The sequence below is a fragment of the Acartia tonsa genome, chromosome 9 (genome assembly GCF_053477335.1).
Source record: "Acartia tonsa isolate MP-2025a chromosome 9, ASM5347733v1, whole genome shotgun sequence".
NCBI lineage: Eukaryota > Metazoa > Arthropoda > Copepoda > Calanoida > Acartiidae > Acartia > Acartia tonsa.
The window spans coordinates 38141241-38167805 of record NC_137268.1 but is presented as its reverse complement, the minus strand read 5'-3'; the positions used below and the strand labels follow the sequence as shown (position 1 = coordinate 38167805).

The 26565-nt window shown below is 35.5% G+C and overlaps 1 protein-coding gene across 4 annotated transcripts in view; it reads left to right on the top strand.

Moving 5' to 3' along the window:
- Positions 1-26565, top strand: part of LOC145328869 (sodium- and chloride-dependent glycine transporter 1-like) — an 81548-nt gene that overhangs the window by 34925 nt on the left and 20058 nt on the right. For all 4 annotated transcript variants that reach the window (XR_013882665.1, XR_013882666.1, XM_080172790.1 and 1 more), the window contains exons 6-19: positions 147-208; positions 3102-3185; positions 3888-3952; positions 6727-6824; positions 7394-7458; positions 19233-19287; positions 19742-19833; positions 20712-20833; positions 21297-21431; positions 22111-22193; positions 22483-22554; positions 23874-23932; positions 24333-24412; positions 25502-25648. Coding sequence is in view for 2 of the 4 variants with exons in the window: in XM_080172790.1 (XP_080028916.1) it covers positions 147-208; positions 3102-3185; positions 3888-3952; positions 6727-6824; positions 7394-7458; positions 19233-19287; positions 19742-19833; positions 20712-20833; positions 21297-21431; positions 22111-22193; positions 22483-22554; positions 23874-23932; positions 24333-24412; positions 25502-25648 (1219 nt within the window). In the remaining 2 variants the exon portion in view is untranslated. The remainder of the gene's footprint in view (positions 1-146; positions 209-3101; positions 3186-3887; positions 3953-6726; positions 6825-7393; positions 7459-19232; positions 19288-19741; positions 19834-20711; positions 20834-21296; positions 21432-22110; positions 22194-22482; positions 22555-23873; positions 23933-24332; positions 24413-25501; positions 25649-26565) is intronic.

Sequence of the window (26565 nt, the reverse complement as noted above, 5' to 3'; positions counted from 1 at the left end):
TTTATTCTTATGATTGTACATTTTTATATTCGTAGAATTAAAGCTGGATATAATACGATGCTAGACATAGTTTTTTCGTACAGATGAAAACCGGTTCCTATCCAGCGGATTCGAATGAATACGAGAAATAAATATTATTTATTTAGAGTGAAGTGGAGTAACAAAGCGGAGTATATTTTCACAATCATTGGCTTCTCTGTTGGAATAGGTAATTATCATTTTAACAGGGATCTCAAGGGATAAGACAATGGACTATGAATTATTTATACATCCCCAATTATGATTTACAAAATACCCTTCAAGCAGATTGAAATTAATGGTTAAAAATTTCACAGATGTATTAAAGATTTTTGAGACAATAAATAAGATAACATGGCTATAAAACTTTGGGTACCAGTGTAATTCATGGTCCAATTTCTCATCCCTCTCTGAAGTTTATTATGATATCTTCTTTATATTTATTGGAAGTCCGTACGCTCTTCTTTTAAAGTAAGCTAAGAATTTCAACTCATTTATTTTATGTCATTTTGCATCTAATATGCTGCAGACTATCTCCACTTAATGGACTATCTCCGGATAATTAATAAGATTGTTTTTGGTTCTAATTAAATTCTATACAAAAAAAACAATATACAACTTAAAAATTAAAAAATTCGTACACGTTGAACTCAGCCCTCCCCCCCCCCCCACCCCCATATTATCTCAGCTCCTGTTAGAGCTAAAGGGATAAAACAATTTTTGCATGTCCCTTTTTTGATAAAGAATTTAAGTAATCCGACGTCATATTTCGCTTCCTTCACCTTTTGATTAACAACCCTTGTTTTTCAGTACCTTTTTGCGTAGAAATTCTAAACGACTGCAATTTTCTTAAATTTAAAGCCCCCCTCCCCCTTCAACGACGTTTAAGGATAATACTCTATTAATTATAACGTTATGGTGCTCTGCCTAATCTACTTATTTATTAAAATAAAATGTACTATAATACTATGTAATGTACTATGTCTCTAAATAAGAATCCTCCAAAGTTTTAGATAAATAAATAAACTTACTAACATGTACTGGTATAGACTACTAATATTTGTTGTACTCAAAGTCTAAGATATACGGATAGATATTAACCATATAATGTTGTCGTTTTTTATAGCAATAAATGTATAGATATAAAATCCCCTGAATCTAGTGTTGGGGACCTTTTCTTCTGCTAGCAAATTGCTTTTTGCATATTTGTAACGACTTGGCTATGTTAATATGTCCGACGCCATTGGCTGATATTTAAAGACCTAATTGAAAGTAAGCATGGGGTCCACGGGGTGGGGACATACAGTTATCTAAACCCTATTGGTTAAGCTAGATTCATTAGCAAAGCTACTCTCTAGGCGTTTGTGTCAGAATACGCGGATATTTTGCGAGATTCTTGCATACCCTAAGAAAATGTTTCTCCCAGCTGGCTAATATAACCATACCCCCATTCACCCCCTTATGACTTTACCCCAGCCCCTCCACTGACCATGGAGTAACGTATTGACCAATATCTTAGTACTAAATTAGCAACCTAAATACTTTCCTTGTCACAAATTCCACATATTCTATAGCCATATGTTAGCTTCTATTAAACATGTTCGTCCTTGTGCTTTCTTGAATTAACAAATATCTAGGGCTAAGGGAATGATATTCTGACAAACAATTCTAATGAAAAATTTCCCCACAACCCCCTTCCCCTTTTCTTCCCCTTCTTTCCCACCAATCTTCAGTTACATGACAAAAACAAAATATACCACTAGAAACTTTATAAGGTTTCGTGATTTTTTGTAGTATTGTTGGTTAGAATAGCTAACCCTGACAAATATCATTTAATGAAAATCAGTAATATCTCTCCCTCTCCTTTTTGTATTTGTACCTTGGAAAAAGTTTTAGCTAAAGAAATTGTGTTAGGTTTTAAGTGCAATAAATCTTATAGACTTAATATTTTTAGTAAAGCTACAACACAAGAGGTACACAAATACTTATATACTTCACTTTATTAAACTTTTTTTCTATCTTTGCATAAGAAACATGCAAAAAATTACTTAAGGTCATAATTAATACAAGGCAAATATATTAACTATGAGAAATATAACAACAAAATTTTAAAAATGCAGTATTGAAATACAAATTCTATAGCTCTAAAATGTTTTGAATTTGTATTATTTTTATTTTTAATATTTTTCTCTATTAATAAGTAGCATACATTAACAAACTTTTTAATGAAAATAATTAAGGAAAAAGAGTTTTTTTGGTAGAATGAGTTTGTATCTTATTACTTTAACTATTTCAGTACTTTTAATGCTAGAACTTTCTACATATATTTAAAAATGAAAACAAAAATCTTGGTTTCATCTCTTTTGTAGTGAGCACAGCCCCCCCCCCCCCTCGTATTTTTCAAATCAAATGATAAATAATGTAAGGGGTAGTTTATTTCTTCCCTAACCCTTTAAATTAATACATCTGGGCATTTAACTTAATGAACCAACTAATATTAAGGCCCCCAAAGTAGCTGAGCCAACGAATAAGAAATGTTTTTTTTATGTAACTTTGGAAACTAATGTAATAAACAGCCGTGGCTTTTTTATATTCATTATTTTGGCCGGTCATAATGATTTGCGAGCTCAGATTTTAGTTTCGCCGATTGGCAGCTAGTTTTTCTTAAAATTCATAGATTTAGTATATTTTATCATGAATTGTAACAAAAAAATAAGTTTTTTTATTTAAAAAAAACAATAAGTTTTTTTATCTAAAAAATTAACAATAAATTTTACATTAAAAACTTGGCCTCGTACAATAATAAAAACTAATATCAAAACTTTTGTTTTAAGTTTAATTAATGTTAAAATATTCTTTTCTTGTTATATGTTGACGTTACACTTAATGTTAGAGAAAATTTTAATTTAAAGACTGTAAAAAATAAAAGACTTATGAAACATAACAATTTTAAGAAAAAAAGTAATTTGACAAATTTTAGTTTTGGCGAACTTGAAGCACCTCTTGCCAAACAGATAACAGATAAAAAACTCTCCAAAATAAAATATTTCTTATTTTAAAAAATTACACTATAATCTTTTCAGGAAACCTCGTAAGAATACCCTATCTTGTTGCACAAAATGGAGGAGCCGCTTTTTTCGTACCATACTGTATTACATTCCTGTTTGGTAGGTTTATTCATTTTAGAAGTATTTTGTCAAAATGTTCTTTTGAATTTTTAAAGTTATTTTGGATCATGTTACTTGTAGATACAGCGCTCAACACATGTTACTTGTAGGTGCAGCAAACTCATACATGTTAGTTGTAGATGCAGCAATACCCCCCTCCATTCCCTATAGAGATACTAATATAATTATAAATAGAAACAATTAAGATTAATTTATTAGTAATGGTTTTGAATATATGCAAAAATATTATTAAATGTTCTGTGACAACCTCTCATTGCTTTGATATGAGTCTTCTGTTTTGAAGTTCTTTAGAAATGACTAAAAAGCTTTTTTTCAATAAGAATATAACTAACATTGACTGCCTATCTCCTTATTTTTATCTCCTTTAACATGTTACTTGTAGGTTTAGCAAAATTAAACATGTTACTTGTGCAGCGCTGCATCTACAAGTAACATAATCCGTTATTTTTTTTTATTTCTTATAAAGATTATAATCATACACTCTACCCCTCCCCTCCTACCATTTTTAGAGAGAGTAAAAAAATCAAGGGATGTGATTTTTTTTGCATAAATACCCTTATAACTCTTCTAAGGAAATCGTCCTATTGGGTAAACTGTTTTCTCCTCTGTGATATTTTTAGAGGGTTTTAGGAATCTTAAAAATTCCTAAAGAATTATTTAATTATAAATATTTATTTTTAGTTGGAATGCCTTTACTTTACATGGAGTCCAGTCTTGGCCAGTTTTCAAGACTTTCACATCCAAAGGTAAGTTATTTTAGAATAGTTATTATAATGACATCTAGTGGATATATTTGTACTAATACTCTAATATGATTAGGTATGGAGATGTGCCCCAGTATCTAGTGGAGTAGGTTAGATATAATTATTATTATCATGACATCTAGTGGATATATTTGTAACTAATATTATAATATGATTAGGTATGGAGATGTGCTCCAGTATCTAGTTGAGTGGGGTTAGATACAATTATTATTATCATTACATATAGTGGATATATTTGTAACTAATATTATAATATAATTAGGTATGGAGATGTGCTCCAGTATCTAGTTGAGTGGGGTTAGATACAATTATTATTATCATGACATATAGTGGATATATTTGTAACTAATATTATAATATAATTAGGTATGGAGATGTGCTCCAGTATCTAGTTGAGTGGGGTTAGATACAATTATTATTATCATGACATCTAGTGGATATATTTGTAACTAATATTATAATATAATTAGGTATGGAGATGTGCCTCAGAGTCAAGTGGAGTGGGGTTAGATATAATTATTATTATCATGACATCTAGTGGATATATTTGTAACTAATATTATAATATGATTAGGTATGGAGATGTGCCCCAGTATCTAGTGGAATGGGGTTAGATATAATTATTATTATCATGACATCTAGTGGATATATTTGTAACTAATATTATAATATAATTAGGTATGGAGATGTGCACCAGTTTCTAGTGGAGTGGGGTTAGATATAATAACTATTATCATGACATCTAGTGGATATATTTGTAACTAATATTATAATATGATTAGGTATGGAGATGTGCTCCAGTATCTAGTGGAGTAAGTTAGATATAATTATTATTATCATGACATCTAGTGGATATATTTGTAACTAATATTATAATATAATTAGGTATGGAGATGTGCACCAGTGTCTAGTGGAATGGGGTTAGATATAATTATTATTATCATGACATCTAGTGGATATATTTGTAACTAATATTATAATATAATTAGGTATGGAGATGTGCCCCAGTATCTAGTGGAGTAGGATTAGATATAATTATTATTATCATGACATCTAGTGGATATATTTGTAACTAATATTATAATATAATTAGGTATGGAGATGTGCCCCAGTATCTAGTGGAGTAGGATTAGATATAATTATTATTATCATGACATCTAGTGGATATATTTGTAACTAATATTATAATATAATTAGGTATGGAGATGTGCCCCAGTATCTAGTTGAGTGGGGTTAGATATAATTATTATTATCATGACATCTAGTGGATATATTTGTAACTAATATTATAATATAATTAGGTATGGAGATGTGCCCTAGTATCTATTGGAGTGGGGTTAAATATAATTATTATTATCATGACATCTAGTGAATATATTTGTAACTAATATTATAATATGATAAGGTATGGAAATGTGCCCTAGTATCTATTGGAGTGGGGTTAGATATAATTATTATTATCATGACATCTAGTGAATATATTTGTAACTAGTATTATAATATGATAAGGTATGGAGATGTGCACCAGTATCTAGTGGAGTGGGGTTAGATATAATTATTATTATCATGACATCTAGTGGATATATTTGTAACTAATATTATAATATGATTAGGTATGGAGATGTGCCCCAGTATCTAGTGGAATGGGGTTAGATATAATTATTATTATCATGACATCTAGTGGATATATTTGTAACTAATATTATAATATAATTAGGTATGGAGATGTGCACCAGTTTCTAGTGGAGTGGGGTTAGATATAATAACTATTATCATGACATCTAGTGGATATATTTGTAACTAATATTATAATATGATTAGGTATGGAGATGTGCTCCAGTATCTAGTGGAGTAAGTTAGATATAATTATTATTATCATGACATCTAGTGGATATATTTGTAACTAATATTATAATATAATTAGGTATGGAGATGTGCACCAGTGTCTAGTGGAATGGGGTTAGATATAATTATTATTATCATGACATCTAGTGGATATATTTGTAACTAATATTATAATATAATTAGGTATGGAGATGTGCCCCAGTATCTAGTGGAGTAGGATTAGATATAATTATTATTATCATGACATCTAGTGGATATATTTGTAACTAATATTATAATATAATTAGGTATGGAGATGTGCCCCAGTATCTAGTGGAGTAGGATTAGATATAATTATTATTATCATGACATCTAGTGGATATATTTGTAACTAATATTATAATATAATTAGGTATGGAGATGTGCCCCAGTATCTAGTGGAGTGGGGTTAGATATAATTATTATTATCATGACATCTAGTGGATATATTTGTAACTAATATTATAATATAATTAGGTATGGAGATGTGCCCTAGTATCTATTGGAGTGGGGTTAAATATAATTATTATTATCATGACATCTAGTGAATATATTTGTAACTAATATTATAATATGATAAGGTATGGAAATGTGCCCTAGTATCTATTGGAGTGGGGTTAGATATAATTATTATTATCATGACATCTAGTGAATATATTTGTAACTAGTATTATAATATGATACGGTATGGAGATGTGCACCAGTATCTAGTGGAGTGGGGTTAGATATAATTATTATTATCATGACATCTAGTGGATATATTTGTAACTAATATTATAATATAATTAGGTATGGAGATGTGCCCCAGTGTCTAGTGGAGTGGGGTTAGATATAATTATTATTATCATGACATCTAGTGGATATATTTGTAACTAATATTATAATATAATTAGGTATGGAGATGTGCCCCAGTGTCTAGTGGAGTGGGGTTAGCTGTTATAATTGTCACAATTATGAAGTCAATCAGTTTGTCATTGACAATGACCTACAGGTATGACCCTGGGATCTTAAGGGATAAGACTGTGAACGATATAATTAATGTACATCCCAAATGAAGATAAACAAAATTAACACTTCTTCAGATTAGTTTTGATTAGATTAGTTACAAACCAACCAATTAAAAGAACCTAAAGCCAATGAATAAGACAACTTGGTTTAAACTGTGGGAACTAGTGTTCTTTCCATTCCAATATCCCCTCCCTCCTTTTGTAGAAAAGTGTATACTTTTTATTTTTAGAGACTATCTTTAATCAATGGGACTTACTTTTAAATATGATAATCCACTACAGTGTTTGTATCGTTATTTTTCAAAATTCAATGTTGGCAAATTGAGTACTGTGAACCTTTAGCAAAAAATGTAGTAATTAGTATATATAATAAATCAAGAAATAAAGATGTATAATCCAGACAACTACCTGACCCAAGTGGTTGAGGACCTTTTCATCTGATAGCAAATAGGTTTCTGCTCTTTTGTAGAGACTTTGCTTAACTTTCCGACGCTATTAGTTTAGTTCAAAGACCCAATACATTTTAATTGTTAATATTATTTTTGTTTTTCAGTATTATATATTTTTCCACGAGTTTCTATGGAGTCTCAGAACCTAAGATGCCCTGGATGACTTGTGGTAAGAAGTTTATTTCTATTTTAAACAAGTACGCCAACATCCAAGCTCAACAAAACAGACAGGCAAACAAATATGAACAAATATCAAATAACTACACATCCTATATTAAACAAATTATAAGTCTATCTGAACAAAATTTCAGTGTAACTATATCCCCCAAAATAAAAGATCACATAGGATGGTTAATAAGAATACATTTCAAGACTTAGAAATATTCACGCTACGCTTATTACATAAATCCTAATAGTCCTAGAAATTTTTATTATGATACTTAACCAAGGACGTCCAAGTCTTTTTGAGCGTGATGAGATGAGAGGTTTCAAATGTTTAAGGGTTATCCTAATGCATTTTTAAAAAGTTTTAAGAGGAGGAAATGAGAGTTTTAAAAATTTTATTGGGGTATACACAACTTTACCCCACCCCCTTGACGTCTATGCCTAACAGGCTAACATAGTTAATTTGAAAAAAAATCTATCATTTATTTAAATCAATGTAACAAAAAAGATGATTACGCTTTGAATGTTAATCATAGGATTATATTATCTAAAAAAAATGAAAAGTGAATAAATACTAAATATTAGTCTTCCAATATCTAAATATATCATAATCAATTAAAGATAATTTAATTCTTTAATTATGTTGTTAATGTTTATATAAGATGATCTTATAATAAGCAACAAGTAATTTTCACACTTTATGCTTACTGCACATGCAGAATTGCACACTCACACACGTATACACACACACACACACACACACATACACATACACATTTGCTTGCATTTTATTTAGAATAGCATGTAAAGCTCCTTGCTTGTCTTCTTATTTTGACCATTTTTTGTTTTTCATTGTGTAAAAAATATCTAATGTAAGAATCCCATTTTTAAGTTTAATAATTCAGCGGACATTAATCGGTTTTGTCTATTAGCGTCGACATTAAAGTGTTGTGCTTGAAGTATAATTACGTACGGACATACTGACCTAAATTACAGAAATTAGCATCTTCTATCAATTCCATCAAATACTTTTGGCGTTATCCTCTTAGAATTTTTTTTCAATTTTGTAACCGCCCCCCCCCCTCCCCCCCCCCCGACTACCGACGAACAACTATTTTAGGGTAGGTTAGGTTTTAGGCTAGAGAGCCGAGCGCTGCGGCTAGGCAGGCAAGGGGGCCGAGCGCTACGGCTAGGCAGGCTAGGGAGCCGAGCGCTGCGGCCAGAGTTCATAGTTCGCTGGCGGGGGGGGGGGAGGTACTCAAATTTTCAATATTGAAAAAAAAATTCTGAGAGGATAATACCATACTTTTTTTTGCGCAATCCCGGAAATTAATTTTACAAATTTGATTGCTAAACTATTACTTCGGAGATTTGATTATTGTTTAATATCTAATAATTTAATATTACAGAGCTGTTAATTATCAAGATACTAGTTGTTTGTGGTTTGTACTGGGTGTGCGCACCTTACTGTTAGATATATTTTAAATATCAATTTTGTGAAACAGCTTATTGTTCCTGTAAAAAAAATGACGTCATACTACAAATGACCTATGATAGGCCAGTATACATTGTTATGACTTATCGTAAAATGTCTACTGGCCTATCTTTGGTCATTTCTTCTGTATGACGTCATTATTATATAGTCTCTGTAAGCTGCTTCAAATTTTCTCCATGTAAGCTTTGAGATATTGGCAATAGTTAAATGATACAAACCAGTTAAAAAATTTATTAACTTTCGAGATGAAATACTATTTTTTGGTGTAATGTATTGTCCAGTACTATAATTTTCTTTTTCAAAAAGAAAATGAGCCAAATTCTAAAAAATTTGTTAGGCTTGCTAAGGGGTTTCAAAAATTTTAAATAATCTCCTTTATCTATGTAAGAGCAAAGGGAAGTCTATCTCCTACCCAACCCTAAGAAATATTTTATCAAGATGAAGTTACTAAGAAATCTGTATTTTATGTTTTAACTTTATTTTCACTTTTATTTATCTTAAAGTTTAATACTATCTCTATTTTTTAGAATCAAAACTATTTTTTATATTTTTTTAATGTTTGAACGTCTTGGTTAATACCTGTATTAAATTCAACTTCCCCATATTACCTTTCCCTTTTCTCAGAAGTGTCCAAGGGATCTAAAGGGATAAGACAATGGCCAATAAATTGGTGTTCATATCCAATTATGATATCCAAAATTATTTTATCTGTAGATTACAATTAGGGGTTGAAACGTTTCGACACTTAACTTAACAAACCAACCAATGAAAATTCTATAAAAGTACCCGAAGTTATTAAGCTTATAAATAAGAAAACGGTATTATATAACTTTGGGGACTACTGCAATACGCAGACCAATGTCCCCTCCCTCCCTGAGCGCATCCACCTTTCAACAACAATTATGATTCCTAGTTTATTAGGACTAGTTTTGCTGCACTGAAAAATAAAGAAGATTTAGAAAATAAAGCATAATAGTTATTTATCGCGTCGTATTACAGAAATCTTTCTGCGGATATTCAAATGAAAAAAAGCAATATTAAACCAGCTTTGTTAGCCCAAAGGTCCGGCCTAACAAAACTGGTATTAATTTCTATTTTATTATAAAATTTGTGGAAAATTGTCCGCAATACGATGCTATATATAATTTTTCAGTATGGCTGGTTCTATTCCAGCGGATATTAATCGGTTTGGAAGCCATACTACAAATTTGGTTATAATGTAACTAGAAAAATGGACCAATCAAACATAGTCTCTTAAATAGTTGTATCTAAGATAACGTTTAAAATTTTGCAGATTAAAAATATAATTGTTTATTTGACAATAGCGGATTCGCCTCTAGCATCTAGGGGTGTTGTATTCGAAGGGTAAAGGAAAAGTAAAAATAGCCTAAAACCATTCCACGGCTAATGTGACGCTTCTCTAAAAAGGAGAAGACAGTTAACAAAAAACTAAAAATCTTACTACTTTATATCATAGGATAACTTCTTACAGATTTTATTTTTATTTGCTTTTTTACATTATTATTAAGGCCTTTAGATACGTATTACGCCTGTTAAATGAATTATATTATTATACTAAAAATACATTTTACAAAAGAGTTTTAATGCAATTTTTATTGTATAAGGTTTTATTGTTGCCTATTGAAGCAGCTAACCAAATTAATTCCACTTAATCTGTTACTTTGATTTCAAGATTTGGGATTAAGATCTTTGCGTATATAATCTTATTTCATTAGTAATTGTACTCAACTAATGGATGTATAAATTATGGAAACATTATTTGTCGTGGATAGGTCGATGAAAGTTTTTTTTGCTGGCCACTGTTATTAGACATTGGACTGTTTATTACTCTAGTAACTAAAGTTTTATTATATTGTTTTCTTATTCGTTGGCTTAACAACTCTGGGGTATTACAATGAATTTTGATTAGTTTTTGATGTACATAAATTTATCGATCATTGGCCTATCCCTTTATATCCCTGATTATAAGCACAGATAAAACAATATATAAATAACATTGAAATTAGTTTAAATTAGCAGATTTTTATTTTTTACAACAATTAAATTTAACACCGAGACTTTGTATTGTTTTCATTAACTATCAAGACACGATAAAATCAATAATATGAAATTAAAAGCATTATCCGTTTTATTAAATTCATTATTAAATCAAAATAGAATAAGCCTTAAATTGAATAAACCTAACGGGACATTTATTTATTTAAAACTTGAAAATATGACATTCTTAATAAAGGTCAAATAATTGTTTAAAATGGACATTAGTAGAAGTGGAGCTACTTTATAGTTAGAAATGTCCGTCCTTCTGTCCGAAAGACACGTTTATGGGGAATCGTGATTTTTTCTAGGCCCCTATTTAAGATAGAAGGCTAAAACTTCTTGTTAATAATATTGTGGTATCCGCCTAGGGTAAATGGCAGACACCAGAGTTCGAATAAAGACTACGGCAGTGTGAACAGACGTGGACACCTTACTATAGAGAAGCTACGCTTCTCTAGCATTCACTAGACAAGAATCAACATCTATTTCAGTTGTCACTTTATTGAAGGTTTAAAGGATACTAAAGCTATATACAACAAACAATAACTACATGGATAGGAATAAATGATCATAACATAAAAGCATTATAATGCATATACAATAGTCAGTTTGGGCAATCATGATTCCCCATCCCTGGAAAGGGTGGGGGGAATTAAGAATACAGTTAACCATAATATAAATACATATGGGTTAGGAATAAAGATAGTTAAAGATAAATCATACAGTAAAACATAGATAATTGCAATGGTTAGGTAGATGGCTATCCCTGTCTGGGGCAGGCAGGATAGCCCATGGAGCAGCACAATAGGTAGATAAGCATAGAGGGGTTGAGTGGTAGGTCTGGGTACTAAAGAGGGAAGGTTTGATGATTACTTGTGACAACAACAGTCTGTGTGGGGGTGATTCTATCAGGTGAGGGCAGGTTTAGATCCTTTATCCTCAGGGTTGAGGTGGTGCTGATAACTTGGTGGTTGAAGGGGAAGGTTCCGGTGCTTAAGATGGGAGAGGGAGGGGTAACACCCCTCCCTCCATTTGCAGGACAACTGAGAGATGAAATCAGTACCGTTATCTGACATATTTTCAGGTGGCTTTATAATTGTAGAATAACAGGATTTAGCTAGGTGCGTAGCATCACTATAATGTCTTGGTTTCTGCATGGTCCAGAGCTGCCGCATACCACAACTCTCCCCTTGGAAGGCTGGAGGGGTTGTCTGCACCGCCAGACTTCCGACAGTGGTTGCGGCCTTCAGTTTGTTGTCCTTGTGGAATGGGTCCGCCAGGATACCAGTTGCTGGACGGTGGTGGACTCCAGCCCTCCCCAGGTCTAACGGAATCGGCTATATCTGCTGGAGTAGCTGGTCCTGTTGGATATTCTGGCCGTTGGATGTGTACCTCTGAGGCCACCCTGGCAACCTCCAGGGGTGGCACAGCACATGAGGGGGCTTGGACCAACAGCCGCCTGGTATACACCTCTTCAGGCTTCTCCACTGGGCTGGTGGTCTCCATCGTGTTGGTCACCTTGCTGCTGGCAGGCTGGCTACTGGATGCAGGCGCAGTTTCTTCGCCCTCGGGGCTGGTCAGGTTCATTCGGCTTCCAGGGTCTCTGTCAACGCGGGCAGGTGGTGGTTGCCATACTGTAGGAGCGTTGCCTCCTTCAGGCTCGGCACTTGGCGCATCTAGTTGTGTTACTCCCCAGGCAGCGGTCAAAGCTTCTTCAGTTTGGCTGGTAATGGCTGATACCCTGGCTCCTGGGGCAGATGCAGGGGGCGCAGGCAAGTTTGGCCCAGCCCAAACTTCCTGGTACACCAGTGCAATACAATTACCCTGGCTTGGTTGAGGGAGGTAGACAGCTGGATGCAGTTGAGGGTGAGGGACAGCTGGACTCTCCCTGCTGGCTGGGGGCTCTGGCTGGCTGGGGGTGACGGGTGTCACCCCTTCCTCTGGGGCTGCGGGCTCATTCCGGGGTCCAGGTATCTCGGTGGCGGCGACGGTTGTCGCCCCAGGCACCAGTGTGGGGGCGCTGGATAGCACCCCCCAGTCTTCACAGGGGTCCAGGTCTCTCGGTGGCGGCGACGGTTGTCGCCCCAGGCACCAGCGTGGGGCGCTGGATAGCACCCCCCAGTCTTCACAGGTGGCGGCGACGGTTGTCGCCCCAGACATCAGCTTGGTGGTGCAGGGAAGCACCTCTCGTTCCTTCCAGGTGGCGACGCCGGTTGGCGTCCCATACATCGACTCAGACTCGCTGGCTAGCGCCTCTTGCCTCTCCCACTCGGCGGCCGCCAGGGCCTCCCCGTACACCGTCCCGGTGGCGCTGGGTAGCGCCCCTCGGCTCTTGCTGGGGGTGACAGGGGTTACGGACACCGGTCCCCTGTGGTTGCAGCTGAGGTCCAGGCCAACCCGGTTGGGTTCAGCCGCTCCTCCCAGCACGTTGATCCTGGCCACCATGGTCCCAATCTGAGACACAGACTCCTGGGTAGCCGCGGCCCCAGCGGCGGCAGCTAGTTGGGGTGACGGCTGGGCATCTCCCTCCAGGTGGACCTGGGTGGCAGACTGGTTGCATGCAGGTTGTTGGGCGGCCTGGTGTTTCTTCATTGCCCGGTCCCAACCGGTTCTACACTTGGCGGCTGTGTGGCCGTTGAAGCGGCAGCGCCCCTTCGTCCAGCTGGGTCCCATCAGGCCGGCTTCCCCAGGGTGTATCAACCTGCCAGGTCTCTCCTCCTCCAGTTGGGGCACCAGCTGACTAACAGGGTCTCCCCTACTAGGGGTCAGGCGGTGCTGGGCTGCTTGTGGTGGCTCCTTGGTTACATTCAGCCTCCTCTCCATACACACAGGTTCCTTCCATCCAACAGCGGCTCTCCTCCCCTGGGTGGCGAGGCCAGCCTCGGCCTTAGCTTCTGCAGGTGCTTCTCCACATGAGGGATCCTGCCTCTGGGTATGCCAGGTGGTTGGTAGCAAAGGCCGTTGATGGTGCCAGTCGGAAAGGGGGCTATGATCTCTGGGGGGTACCTGTGGCCAGTGTGTGGACAGGTACCCACAGGTGGACCAGCAAGGCCCAGAAGATGCCATACTGATGGTAGCCTGAACTGTATTCCGGACTGTCAGCAGACTGTTGGTAGCCACCTGAGTTGGGCCAGAGTTGCCAGCTGGTATTGCGTCCCGGCCAGGCCCCGTCAGCTGCTGGTGGGGAGCCCCTGCGGTGGTTCTGGTTTTGGCAAGGGGTGGCCTTCTTATTGACTTCCCTAGTTGGAGCTCTGCATCCTGGTGGGCCTCCATCTTCAGCAGCATGGGGGAACGTGGCTGGGACATGTGCAGTGGTTCAACAGAGTAGCGGCATCTGGTCTTGGAGTGTGGGGGAACAGCCTCACCGCTGCTGGTCAACCCTGCTCCCTCCGTGCTGGGTAAAGTCTTCCACTGCAGCAGGTCACCAGTCCCCATCCTTAGGCCGGTCCCCAGTCGTTCCATGCCTGGGGGCTCCCAGGGAGGCTTGGGTGGCGGCTCCCCCACCCCCAGGTACGCGTCGGGCATCTGGGTGAAGAGCCTATTTCCCTGGGACAGCTCCCCATCCTCCAGATTGGTGAGGCCAGTGCCAGGGAGGACCTTTCCACCCCAGAAACAGGTGGTACTGGCCCTAGGGCTGGGCCCCTTTGAAGTCTCAGTTCTGGTAGTAGTGTCCATCTTGGGGCTGGCCACTAAGTCTCTGAAACTTGTCACCTTCTCATTAGGCTCAGTTGCATCGTTCAACACCCCCAGGAGGACACCTACAGGTTCAGCAATCCCCAGTCCAGTATTGCTATTTCTCGTGCGTTGAGCACCAACTGAACAGGAGCGGTGCAGCGGACATTCAGTCACCCTTCCAGGCAAGGGCATCTCAGGGACCAGGGGTCTGTGACCTGGCATGTGTTTGATGTTCACTGTACTCAACACAGTAGGCCAGAGTAATAACAGAAGCAGTATCGTGTATGGAGAAGCAGAGAGTGGTGGGGTACAGATGTTGGTGGTTCTGGTCCAAATGAAGACTTCTGTCCACCACAGTGTCAGCAGCAGGCCTAGGCACACAGTTAATGCCCAATCATGAATGTCTTCTATTTCCGCACGTCGGGCTAGGGGCTGCCAAGTTCTTATCTTGTAGATGTAGGAGCAGAGTAGAGTAGCCGCGCCGCAAGGAGGTTCGAGCCGGCTCACCCCTAATATAAATACTAGAGCTGTGTAATTAGGGTGGTAGTCCACGTAGCCGTAGGCTCGGTCCTCCTGGCTCAAGAGTTTCTGTGGCTGGCGCGTCCCCATGATAAGTAGCAGGGGGTTGGTCTGTTGGTGCCAGCGTCTTGTTTAACTGTTGAGCCTGAGTTGTTCTCCTTTCCAGTATAGCTCTTGATTTCTGTGGTAACCAGCGGATCTTAGCTTAAAGGTAAAAGGAATATGTTAGGTATCCACAGATGTCTCTAGGAGCGTATCCGCTGGTAGATATATGGATAGGTAGGCTAACTATATATATATATATATGGCTACACTCCCATATATATATATACGTGTATAAGAATATCCCCAGAGCTAGCTAGCTTTCCTCCTTGCTCCAAAAAAATCACACTTCCTCTGTATAAAGTTCACAACTATGAGGTCGATGGTCCAGGTACACACCACCACTGCCCAGTGTGGGGCATCAAGTCAGGCTATGTCCACAGGGTGGGCGTACTTTCGTTCAGTTACCATATCAGTTTCCAGTGTTGTATGGTGGGGTTAGTATTCACTTACTTGCACCCATGATACAAAAAAAACAACACTATTTGTCACTTGGGTATTTATATATATGCATATATTTGTTTCACCAACCACTCAGTTTTGAAGTAGAGTTGGCAGGGCTAGGAAGATGTTGAGGGTCTGAGCGGGTTTAAGGAACTGGTTTAATTTTCCTTATCACACTGTAGATAGGGAGGGAGGAACTTGCAAGTTTTTCTCCTAAAAAAATATCTCTGTTGTATGCTATAGAGTGGCCCCTCTCCTGTGTGTGTGTGTGTGTGTGTGTGCGTGAAATCTCCTTTCCGTGCAGCGCGCTTACGCACCGTCAATCCGCGCACGCAGGTAAAACGCGCACTTATCCCTCAACTTGCTCTCTCGTTGGTCCGCTCTGTCCGTTGAATTTTATGATATTCCGCACTCCGTTGCGCTACCCGTAAATAGCGCTCTGTGATCCCGGTCACTAGCTCCACACCATGGGCGGACTTAGTCAAGTGTGGGTAGGAGGGGGGAAGCGCGTGAGGGGACGGGGTAAATCCGTCCGTTCCCCCTGTGAGGAGGGGGGGGAATGCCGTGGGTTTGAGGCAACTGTGTAATGAGGTAATGTTGCCCTCTCTCCTTAATCCTAGGTTTATTTTTATATCACCTTGATTGTATTCTCTTCAATGGAGAGTGAGCCCCTCCCTTTCCTCTGAAATAAGGGGTGTATTGTTGTTGTGCTGTAAGCTTGAGGTAATTAGATTGTGTGTCAGGGCATTTGTTATATTACATCTAGCTTCTATTTTTGTCCTTATCACAATTACATAACAGATTTGTTTACCAACCCTGTTCTATTTTTAGTTGTTATCACAATACACAGTAAATCCAAGCCTGTTCTATTTTTAGTTTTATCACAACACAACAAATTGTTTGCCAATCTTTGCTTATAAATCTATTGTTTAACCATCACACCAGGGTGGTGATCCCTGCAAATGTGATATAATATCTGTTTTTTCTAGATGGGTGGCTGCGTTGTAGCCTCTCAGGATACTTGGAGTTGACGTAGTTTTCTCTGCTTTGGTGCACTACACTGGTATGTTGGCTCGCAGCTCGCAGCTATGTGGCGTGTTTCAGCCTATTGGCGGCAGGGAATGTCCCGTCCTGCTAGCGCCGCTTGCAGCTATGTGGCGTGTTTCAGCCTATCGGCGGCAGGGAATGTCCCGTCCTGCTAGCGCCGCTTATCCAAATCCAGCTGATGGCGGCAGGGAATGTCCCGTCCTGCTAGCGCCACTGGTTCGGATCCTGCTATCTCTTGCAGTAAAATTGGCCTATTTTCAGCCGTTTACACTTATTTGGCTTGTTTCAGCCGGTCCGCAGGCCTGTTTCAGCCTTTTGAGCGCTCAATTCTCCGTTAGATGTCGGCGCTTCTCGCGGTTCTTCGTCAAGTTTCACTTCCACAACTGCCGGATGCAGAGTTAGACTTGCTGTCCAGGGTGGGTAATTCAGGTTGCTTGTGTCAGTTTTGCCAGTTTCACTGCTGGGAGTACCTTAGCCTCAGCTGCGCGTCTGCTCTACACTTGTGGTTCGCCGTAATCTCACAGCTGACACCAAAAGTTGTGGTATCCGCTTAGGGTAAATGGCAGACACCAGAGTTCGAATAAAGACTACGGCAGTGTGAACAGACGTGGACACCTTACTATAGAGAAGCTACGCTTCTCTAGCATTCACTAGACAAGAATCAACATCTATTTCAGTTGTCACTTTATTGAAGGTTTAAAGGATACTAAAGCTATATACAACAAACAATAACTACATGGATAGGAATAAATGATCATAACATAAAAGCATTATAATGCATATACAATAGTCAGTTTGGGCAATCATGATTCCCCATCCCTGGAAAGGGTGGGGGGAATTAAGAATACAGTTAACCATAATATAAATACATATGGGTTAGGAATAAAGATAGTTAAAGATAAATCATACAGTAAAACATAGATAATTGCAATGGTTAGGTAGATGGCTATCCCTGTCTGGGGCAGGCAGGATAGCCCATGGAGCAGCACAATAGGTAGATAAGCATAGAGGGGTTGAGTGGTAGGTCTGGGTACTAAAGAGGGAAGGTTTGATGATTACTTGTGACAACAACAGTCTGTGTGGGGGTGATTCTATCAGGTGAGGGCAGGTTTAGATCCTTTATCCTCAGGGTTGAGGTGGTGCTGATAACTTGGTGGTTGAAGGGGAAGGTTCCGGTGCTTAAGATGGGAGAGGGAGGGGTAACACCCCTCCCTCCATTTGCAGGACAACTGAGAGATGAAATCAGTACCGTTATCTGACATATTTTCAGGTGGCTTTATAATTGTAGAATAACAGGATTTAGCTAGGTGCGTAGCATCACTATAATGTCTTGGTTTCTGCATGGTCCAGAGCTGCCGCATACCACAATATTATTATCATTATCATTATGGAGTATAGTTAACTATCAAACATCCATGGCTTTTTAGCTGATGTCATATTTTCACATATTCCTCCATATATTTGGTATTTTTGGTTTTTTTTTAAAATGCCACTTTGTTATACTGTTTGTTTTCTAGACATCTTTCAGTGTTTTTGTACTTCGATATACGGATGTTGTGATAATGGATGTTGTGATAATGTTATTTAATAACCTAAGAGATAGAATTCTTTTAAATTTTATTGTTTGGTTCCTGCTATCAATCGAAAACAAAATTGAATTAGAGGTAAAAGAAACCAAAAAATATTTTTTTCCCCTGAAATATAAAAAAGTCTGGTTCGTAGTTCCACGTGGCTTTTCATGAGACACTTAATTAGTTCATAAAAAAAATAGAAATAAACTATTCATAATTATGCCTTTAGAAGAAAGCAGTCATATTGTTTTCAGCCTTTCCAACCTATTAAAAGCATAATGTTAGCACCTCTAGCTAAATCAATATTCTCCAAACGTGTGTCTGTGAAGAGGCAACTTTATATTTCTGAGAATTTAATTATAGTCTTCATAATTAAAGAGAGGAAGTAGGATATCTGTTTGTCTTTCTGTATGATATGTCGCTCATGTTGGCTGTTATATATATCATTATTATTGGGGGCAAAAAGTAATACAAAATATTTTACAGCCATTCTTTACGTTTTATATGGCTGTACAAGAAAGCATTTTTAGATTTTAAAATGCTTAAGTTTCCATTAAAACTATTCTTGTTACTCTTTTATTTTTTGTCATTAATTAAAAAATTTAAATAATCAAACAATTTGGAATTAAAGCGGGAAAATTTATTTCGATATATACTTTTCTCCAAATTGATAACTACTTTCCTATTTTTCCCGAAAGTACATGCGAATTTTCAGCAATTTTAATTTAATTGCTGAATCACAACCTCTTGGTTTTTTCTAAGTAATCTAATACTTTTTGAAGCAATATGAAATATGGTACATATACATTGAAAAAGATGTGTAAAAATAATCAAACCTTTAATAAATTATTATTTATATTTTTTTAGCCCCCTGGTGGTCGGAGGGAAAGGAGTGTACAGACAGAAATTTCTCTCTGCCAAGGTAATTAAGTTTCCTCCGGAAGGGAGGGGTCAATGGACTATAAAATATACTGGTATCCATAAACCGCGACAGTTGGGTATCACACAGTTCATCCGCTTGTCATTGGGGAGTAACTTAACTTAACATTTTTTATGCTTTTGTGTCAAAGCTTCAAATTGGGTTTTCATTCAGATAACAGCTGTCAATATTACTAGGTGCGATTGTGGTAACCTCTCTCAAAATATATATAAAACTTCCCAGGACCCACGGGAAGTTACATTGTAGAGGAAAACCATATTGGTTCAGCGGTTAGCGAGATTCTTAGGTACAGAAATACAGACAACCTATTCCTTTTCTATAAGGATTAAAATTGATTTTATTTTAGATGATCACAAAATAGCAAGATACTTCGATACACACAGACAGACATACAACCTATTTTCTTTGGATAAAGACTATAATAACTTTTTATTAGATGCCCGCAAGATAGCCTGGGTTGGACAAACTGTTCAGATGTATCCACCTACAGCACAGATATGTTCTGGAAATCTTATGTACTTACTTTAGGTAAATTATTAATTACTTAAGATTGCGCCCCTATCATATAGGGACTCTGTCTTAAAAGTGGTAACAAGTCTTAAATCTGATAATAAAATATCCTAAACCCATCACAGGACCTCTATGAAGCCTTTTTATTATTGAGAACCTTATCAGTTCTGTATTTATAGAAAACTTAACCTTATTACTTTATGTAATAGGATAGATAATCGAACATGTAGCTTAATTTTCAGTTTTTGTATTTTCAGAGAGAGTTTGAATTCATAATCATATTATTGTCTTTGTTTTATCTAAATAATTTAAGTCGTTAATTTAACATTATATACAAACATTGAACTAAAAATGAACTAAATGAAAGCGAAGTGAATTATGAATTTATGGTTTATTAGTTAAAAACTACATCTTTAAAAAAGTATACCATTGAAATCAATGGGAACAAGCAATAATAAAGTGTTAGATTACATTCTATCAGAACAAGGGAAACACAGTTTTTATAGAACAAGTTTTGCATATTTTTGATTAAGATTGTTTGTTATTAACTATTATCTAAGGCGTTGAATTTCCAATAAATGTCCAAATTAATCAAAATTAACAAGTTATACAAAACTCAAATAATGTATTGACGTCTTTATATTTTAATTCACTAATTGGTAATGGAATATTTTATATTTGATAATTAATAATAGCTTCTCATTTAACACTAAATATGTTAAAATCAGAAATTTGATACTTATTTTATATGTATTGTACAATTGTATATATGAATTACAAAATTATCAGGGAGGGAGGGAGGTTTAATGATTTTTTGGATCAATATTGAATCCTTGTTTAATTGACAATAAATATTATAAATCCTAATTCTATTTTTATTCCCTTAATTTGTTTAGGTAAAGGTCTTGATACCTTCGGTTATGTTGGAGATTGGAGCTACTACCTGCCCCTCGCCCTACTTGGAGCATGGACTTGCATATTCTTGTTTATATGCAAAGGAGTTAGATCTATGGGAAAGGTAAAAGTTTAAAATGAATAGTGGGGGAGGGGGGTTATTTTGTTACTTTGTATCAATGGGATTGGAAGCTCATACTTTGACAAGGATGCCAAAATTCTACGTAAATTGGTTACATAACTGTCAAATACAGAATACTGTTCAAAGGGCATACTTACATTTTTAGGACTTGATATTAGATATACTAATATTGTACCTTGTTGTAATAGGAATTACCGTCCCAAATAAGAGATTTTATATCACATAAAAAGTGTAAAGTAAACACGTTTTAAATGCGCTTATGCAATTTCTGGAAACAATTATAGAGTTGCTACGCTTTCTGAATAGTACCTAACTACTACAGGAATTACCATGTCAAGTTTGAAATCCATAGGATAATTTCAACTTACCTTAATTTACGATAGGAGCTATTAAGCTTTTAAAAAGGATAATAACCAAAAAAAATTACTTTTGACAATATTTGCAGGTTGCGTATGTGAGTACGCTGTTACCGTACTGCGTTCTGACAGCCATCCTGGTGAGAGCTGCCACGTTGCCAGGTGCCATCCAGGGACTCAACCATTATTTCCTACCTGACTGGGAAAAACTTCTGGATCCATTTGTAAGTATTAAACCTCAGGAATCTAAAGGGATAAGACAATTGCCGATAAATTGATGTAAATTTATGATCCAAATAATCAAACTTTACCAACGATAGGACTTTGGGGACTAGTGTAATAAACAGCCCATTGTCCTCTCTCTCTCTCTCTGATTAAACCTGTATTTAAATTGTCTACCTCTTCATAAAATGGATTCTCTCAAAATATTTTTAAAAAAGATATCTCTTATTTGGAGATTAAGTTCAAAAAGTTTGAGTCAATTTTAGAGCACTGCACTGTAAGAAGATTGTGTGCATATTTTCATTATAAGTTTGAAATTAGAAGAAAAAGTTTTCATTCATAATCTTATAACTTAAAACTGATATGTATCCTATTATATAAAGTAGAAAGATTTTTCTTGTTTGATAGTATCCCGCTAACCAACAAACCAATCAAATTCTCCAAAGGGTCCCGGGATGGTTTTATGCTAATTTATAATCAAATTAAAGGCTTGGGGGTGGTTAATACTCCACAATAAAGAGCCTTTAGATGCTAGGTGTGCAGCCGCTAGTTTCTTAAAATTAGTTGACTTTAAAGGTATTAATGAAATTTTGTTCCCATATGTACAAGAATTATTGTGTATCCATTAGCAAATGCTTTGTTGAAATCAAACATACAAATAATGAAAACAATTTTGTTTAGGTTTGGAAAGTAAGTGTTGAGGAGCTGCTATACAATCTTGGTATTTCATGGGGAGCTTATATTGCTCTCGGCTCATATAACAGGTATAGTTTTATTATATTCAGAATATTTATTTTCATATATTTTCAAATAAAGCATACATAAATATGATTTTATCATAAAAGTAAAAGAATACTTGTTTGTGTGTTTAGCCATGGAGCCCGCTAACTACTGATCTGACATGGTTCTTCTTTTCGTGTAGGTCCAGGGAAGGTTTGAAACTGTTTTGGGAGAAACACACTACAAAAAAATTTCTTTTTCTTTTTAAAACTAATGTATAACGTTAATAGGGTTCTAAAGGACTGTGAAAATATTATTATTATTTTTTTTCAGATTTGGTAACAAAGTACACATGGATACAGTAGCTTTTAGCATTGTTCATCTAGCAACCACAGTTCTGTATTGGTTAGTATACTTAACCCTATTTACGGAGGGAGGGGATCCTTAAAATCCTTAATACGGAAGGAGGGGGTCCTTAAAATCCTTGATACGGAAGGAGGGGGTCCTTAAAATCCTTAATACGGAAGGATGGAGAGTATGTCTTTTTGAGAGAGATCGGGGTGTTTTTTAATAAAAACTGAGTTAAATACCTTAAAATTAAAAAAAATATTTTAACCTTATTTTTCAATTATATTTAAAACAAAAACAGGTTATTTTTTATATATTTGACCTACTTTTGATTTTTAATAAAATATATCATTATTATTATTTTATTAAAAGTCAAAAGTAGGTCAATCTATTAAATCTCTCTAAAAAGTTATGTTCTTTTTGACATATAGGACTGTTAAAATCAAATTAAATCCCGGTGTAAAAATGTAAAGAATTTCTTTGTTAAATTAAAATTGAAATTTAGTTATCTAAAATTATTCACAATTTACATTTTTTGCTTTTAAATAAAACATTGTTGAAAAAAACAATCTAGTTTCTACCTGTGTAACTTAAATACTGCAAAAAATATTGAAGGGAGTGTGAACGTAAAAATTTATCATCTGATTATCAAATCTTAACATTTTCTAAGCACATTTCACTACACTGATCAACCAAAAACGTCCTATTAACAAAAATATCCAGGAATAATGCCTTGATTTTATGCTATTTTGGGAGAGAAAAAGGTAAAAACAGGGAAAATCTGAACGTTTTTGTTTCTTATAATGTTTGTAGGGATATTTAAAGTTTTTTATAATTAAGTACACTTCAATTTAAAATTGTGTTTTAAAAAATAATTTTCAAATCCTTAACTTTTGAAAAGGATTATTTTTTTAAACGTTCTTTCTAAGGAAACTTTTTAACTTAATATTCTTTTCCTTTAATTACAATTTATAATATTTGATATTTTACAGCTAATAGATATTTGATTAATAAAATATCACGTACTATTCTATTATCCAGTGAAAATCTACTCTACAGGTTTTTGGATTGGTGGATTTTCTAATGATTGGACGGACAATCTGGAAAACGCCATAAAATAATAGATTTATTATTACTTGGATATTACACAATATGATCAAGTACGCTTTAAAGTGAAACTTGTAACTGGCTATAATGACAATCTCCCCACCCACCCCCTTCACCCCATTCCATCGCTGGATAAACCAACTGGCCAATAAATTATGTCCATGTCAGCAGCCAAAATTGCAGACAATTTTTCTCCTGTCATAATATCCACTTATAAAATATATCCATTAATAAAACATAAAATAGTTTTTTTTTATCTATTTTTTTAGTTGTGTTGTTTTCACTGTTCTTGGCGTTATCAATGAACAAGCAAGCTCTGTGGAAGAAGGTAAAATAAATCGTTTAACCATAATGAAAAAAACGATTAATTTTTTTTACATTTTGCTTCCTCTGAAGAAGTTTATGCTTGAAACTAAATATATATTTGCCATAAACAATTCCAGAATCTATGTGAAGCTTCCCTTAAATAGAGAACTCAATCAGTTCAGTACAATTTGACCCTTGCTCATTTTTACTTTTAGTTAAAAAAAGTTTTAAAAATCGGGCTAGAATTTTTTTTTCTAGGGGCGATTTCTTTTGAGAAGGTGTATGTATTCTCCGCTAAAACAATTATAAACCCTCTCAATGAGAAGCTAAATTGTAAGGGAGAACCATATCCTAGCGAGATCCTTTTGTCAGGCGTCCTGTTACTTGAAGTAAAGCTTTTTCTATAATGTTTTTATATTTAGGTTTGACTTTGACTTCTTTATCATATGAAGGAGAATACTATCACTACAGTACTCCCTCTATCTTCATTGCTTTTGCGGAGGTAAGTCACAAAAATGGTGCTTTCCCTAGAGCCTTTCGAGCATTGCATTCCCCGCATTATTTTTAAAATAAATTAAAAATGAGGGGGGAGGGTTTACATTACAAAACCCCTGCGGGGCTACCCAAACCTAATCTTATCTAAAATTATAAACAAACTACACCCCCCCCCCTTTAAATTCAATTTTATCTAAATTTTATTTATAAATTTTTGTGCATTTGTGTGTGCTTACGTCATATCATTACCTCAATAATAAATTTATGACGACAAAATATATCTCAATTAACGCGGGACCATGGGCCTCTGAAATGTCCAGAAAAATCTGCATACTAAGGGGGGAGGCGGATGTGCCACTTTTTGAAACCAAAACTAAAAGTCAACAAAGGAACTCAACTAAAAAAGAGAGTTACAGGTCTGAGATTTTGCATGGCAGTTGCTTTATAGAGGTACAATATGGAACTGTGAAGAAACGGCGGCTCAACCGCCGAAAACCGCCGTTTCCCGCCGAATTTTTTTTGCAATTTCTCGGCGGTTTTCGGCGGATGCGCCGCCGTTTCTTCACTGTTCCATATTGTAACCCTATAAAGCAACTGCCATGCAAAATCTCAGACCTGTAACTCTTTTTTTAGTTGAGTTCCTTTGACTTTTAGTTTTGGTTTCAAAAAGTGGCACATCCGCCTCCCCCCTTTAATATCAAATTTTCATTGGAATTTTAATCAGCGTCAAGGTATTTGAAATTTAAATATGATTATTAGATTTATTGAATATCCAAAATTACATCCTATTCCTAAATTTAAAAAATTTATTTATGAAAAATTTACAATCCTTATTAAAATATTAGTTAAATTTTTTATATAAAAACTTCAACCATGGCTTAGCAGACGCCCATTTATAGTCCTATTTGTTGTTTCATTAAATTGAGTGTTCAAATTTTTCAACCACTAATAGTAATCTACAGTGGGATAATTTGTGTATCGTGTATGCACATAAATTTATCGGTCATTGTCTTATTCCTTTATTTCCCTGGGTTGTTAAGCTCTGATTTCATCCTAAATATTAATTTTTTGTATGAATGTAATTATTTTTTTTTAGTCTCTATCTCTGTTACCCCGTGCTTGGATCTGGTGTGCCCTGTACTTCTTCATGGTGTTTATCCTCACCATGAATGCTTCGAGTGCCCTTGTGGAGACCATCTGTACTGCCCTATATGATTCTCTACCTAAACTTAGAATTCATAAGGTAAAGATTTTTTTTTCATATTTTGTTATTATTTTGTAGCATTGAAAAAAATATTATAAAAAATTATGAACTTAGTTTTACAAATTCTTTATCAACTATAAAAAAAAACAGTAAGTTTTTTGTCTTTAGCTTAATATATCAATACTGAACCGATTAAGTTTTCAAAGTTTTGGAAGCTTCACTTAGGTCCTAAGATTGTTATATGCTATTTATGCTTGCCCTGTAATGATTCATTATAATGACCATAAGCTATATCAATTATTTGAAAAATAATTTAGAATAAAAAAGCGTACTTTCAATTTGAAAAATAAGAACTAAAGATTTTTCATAAATTTTATATGCAGTATAAAAATCTTAATTTGGAAATTTTTTAGATTTTATTCATTCAGACAAATATCTTTACAATTTGTATACAAATAATAAAACAATATATAATATATAAAAAGGTTTTTTTTCATAATTAAAAAATTTTTACATTCATAAAAAAATAATAAAAACAATAATGACAATATTCATAAAACGAAGTTCAACAAATATGTCTTACAACCACAAATATGCAATCTTAGAATATAAAGTATATACTAATCTTAAATTGTAATATATATCTTTTTTTGTTACTATTTTTTCACCCAAACCTGCGGCCCCTCGTAGGAAATAAAACAGGGACTAATTCTATTATTAGTTTTCTTTTGTTTTTTTGTAGAAAATTTTCTTTAATCTGATATAATACTTAAATACTTTTTTTCATTGCTTGAATTTTACTAAATAGGTAGTTGCACGAAGTGCATTTAAACTTAAATTTAGTGAACTGCATATTTTTGTCAGTTGAATAGTTTAAACTACATTTATATGACATATATTTCAAAGAATTTAAATTTTCTATCAGGAAGTTTTAAAAATACCAAGACTTTAAAATA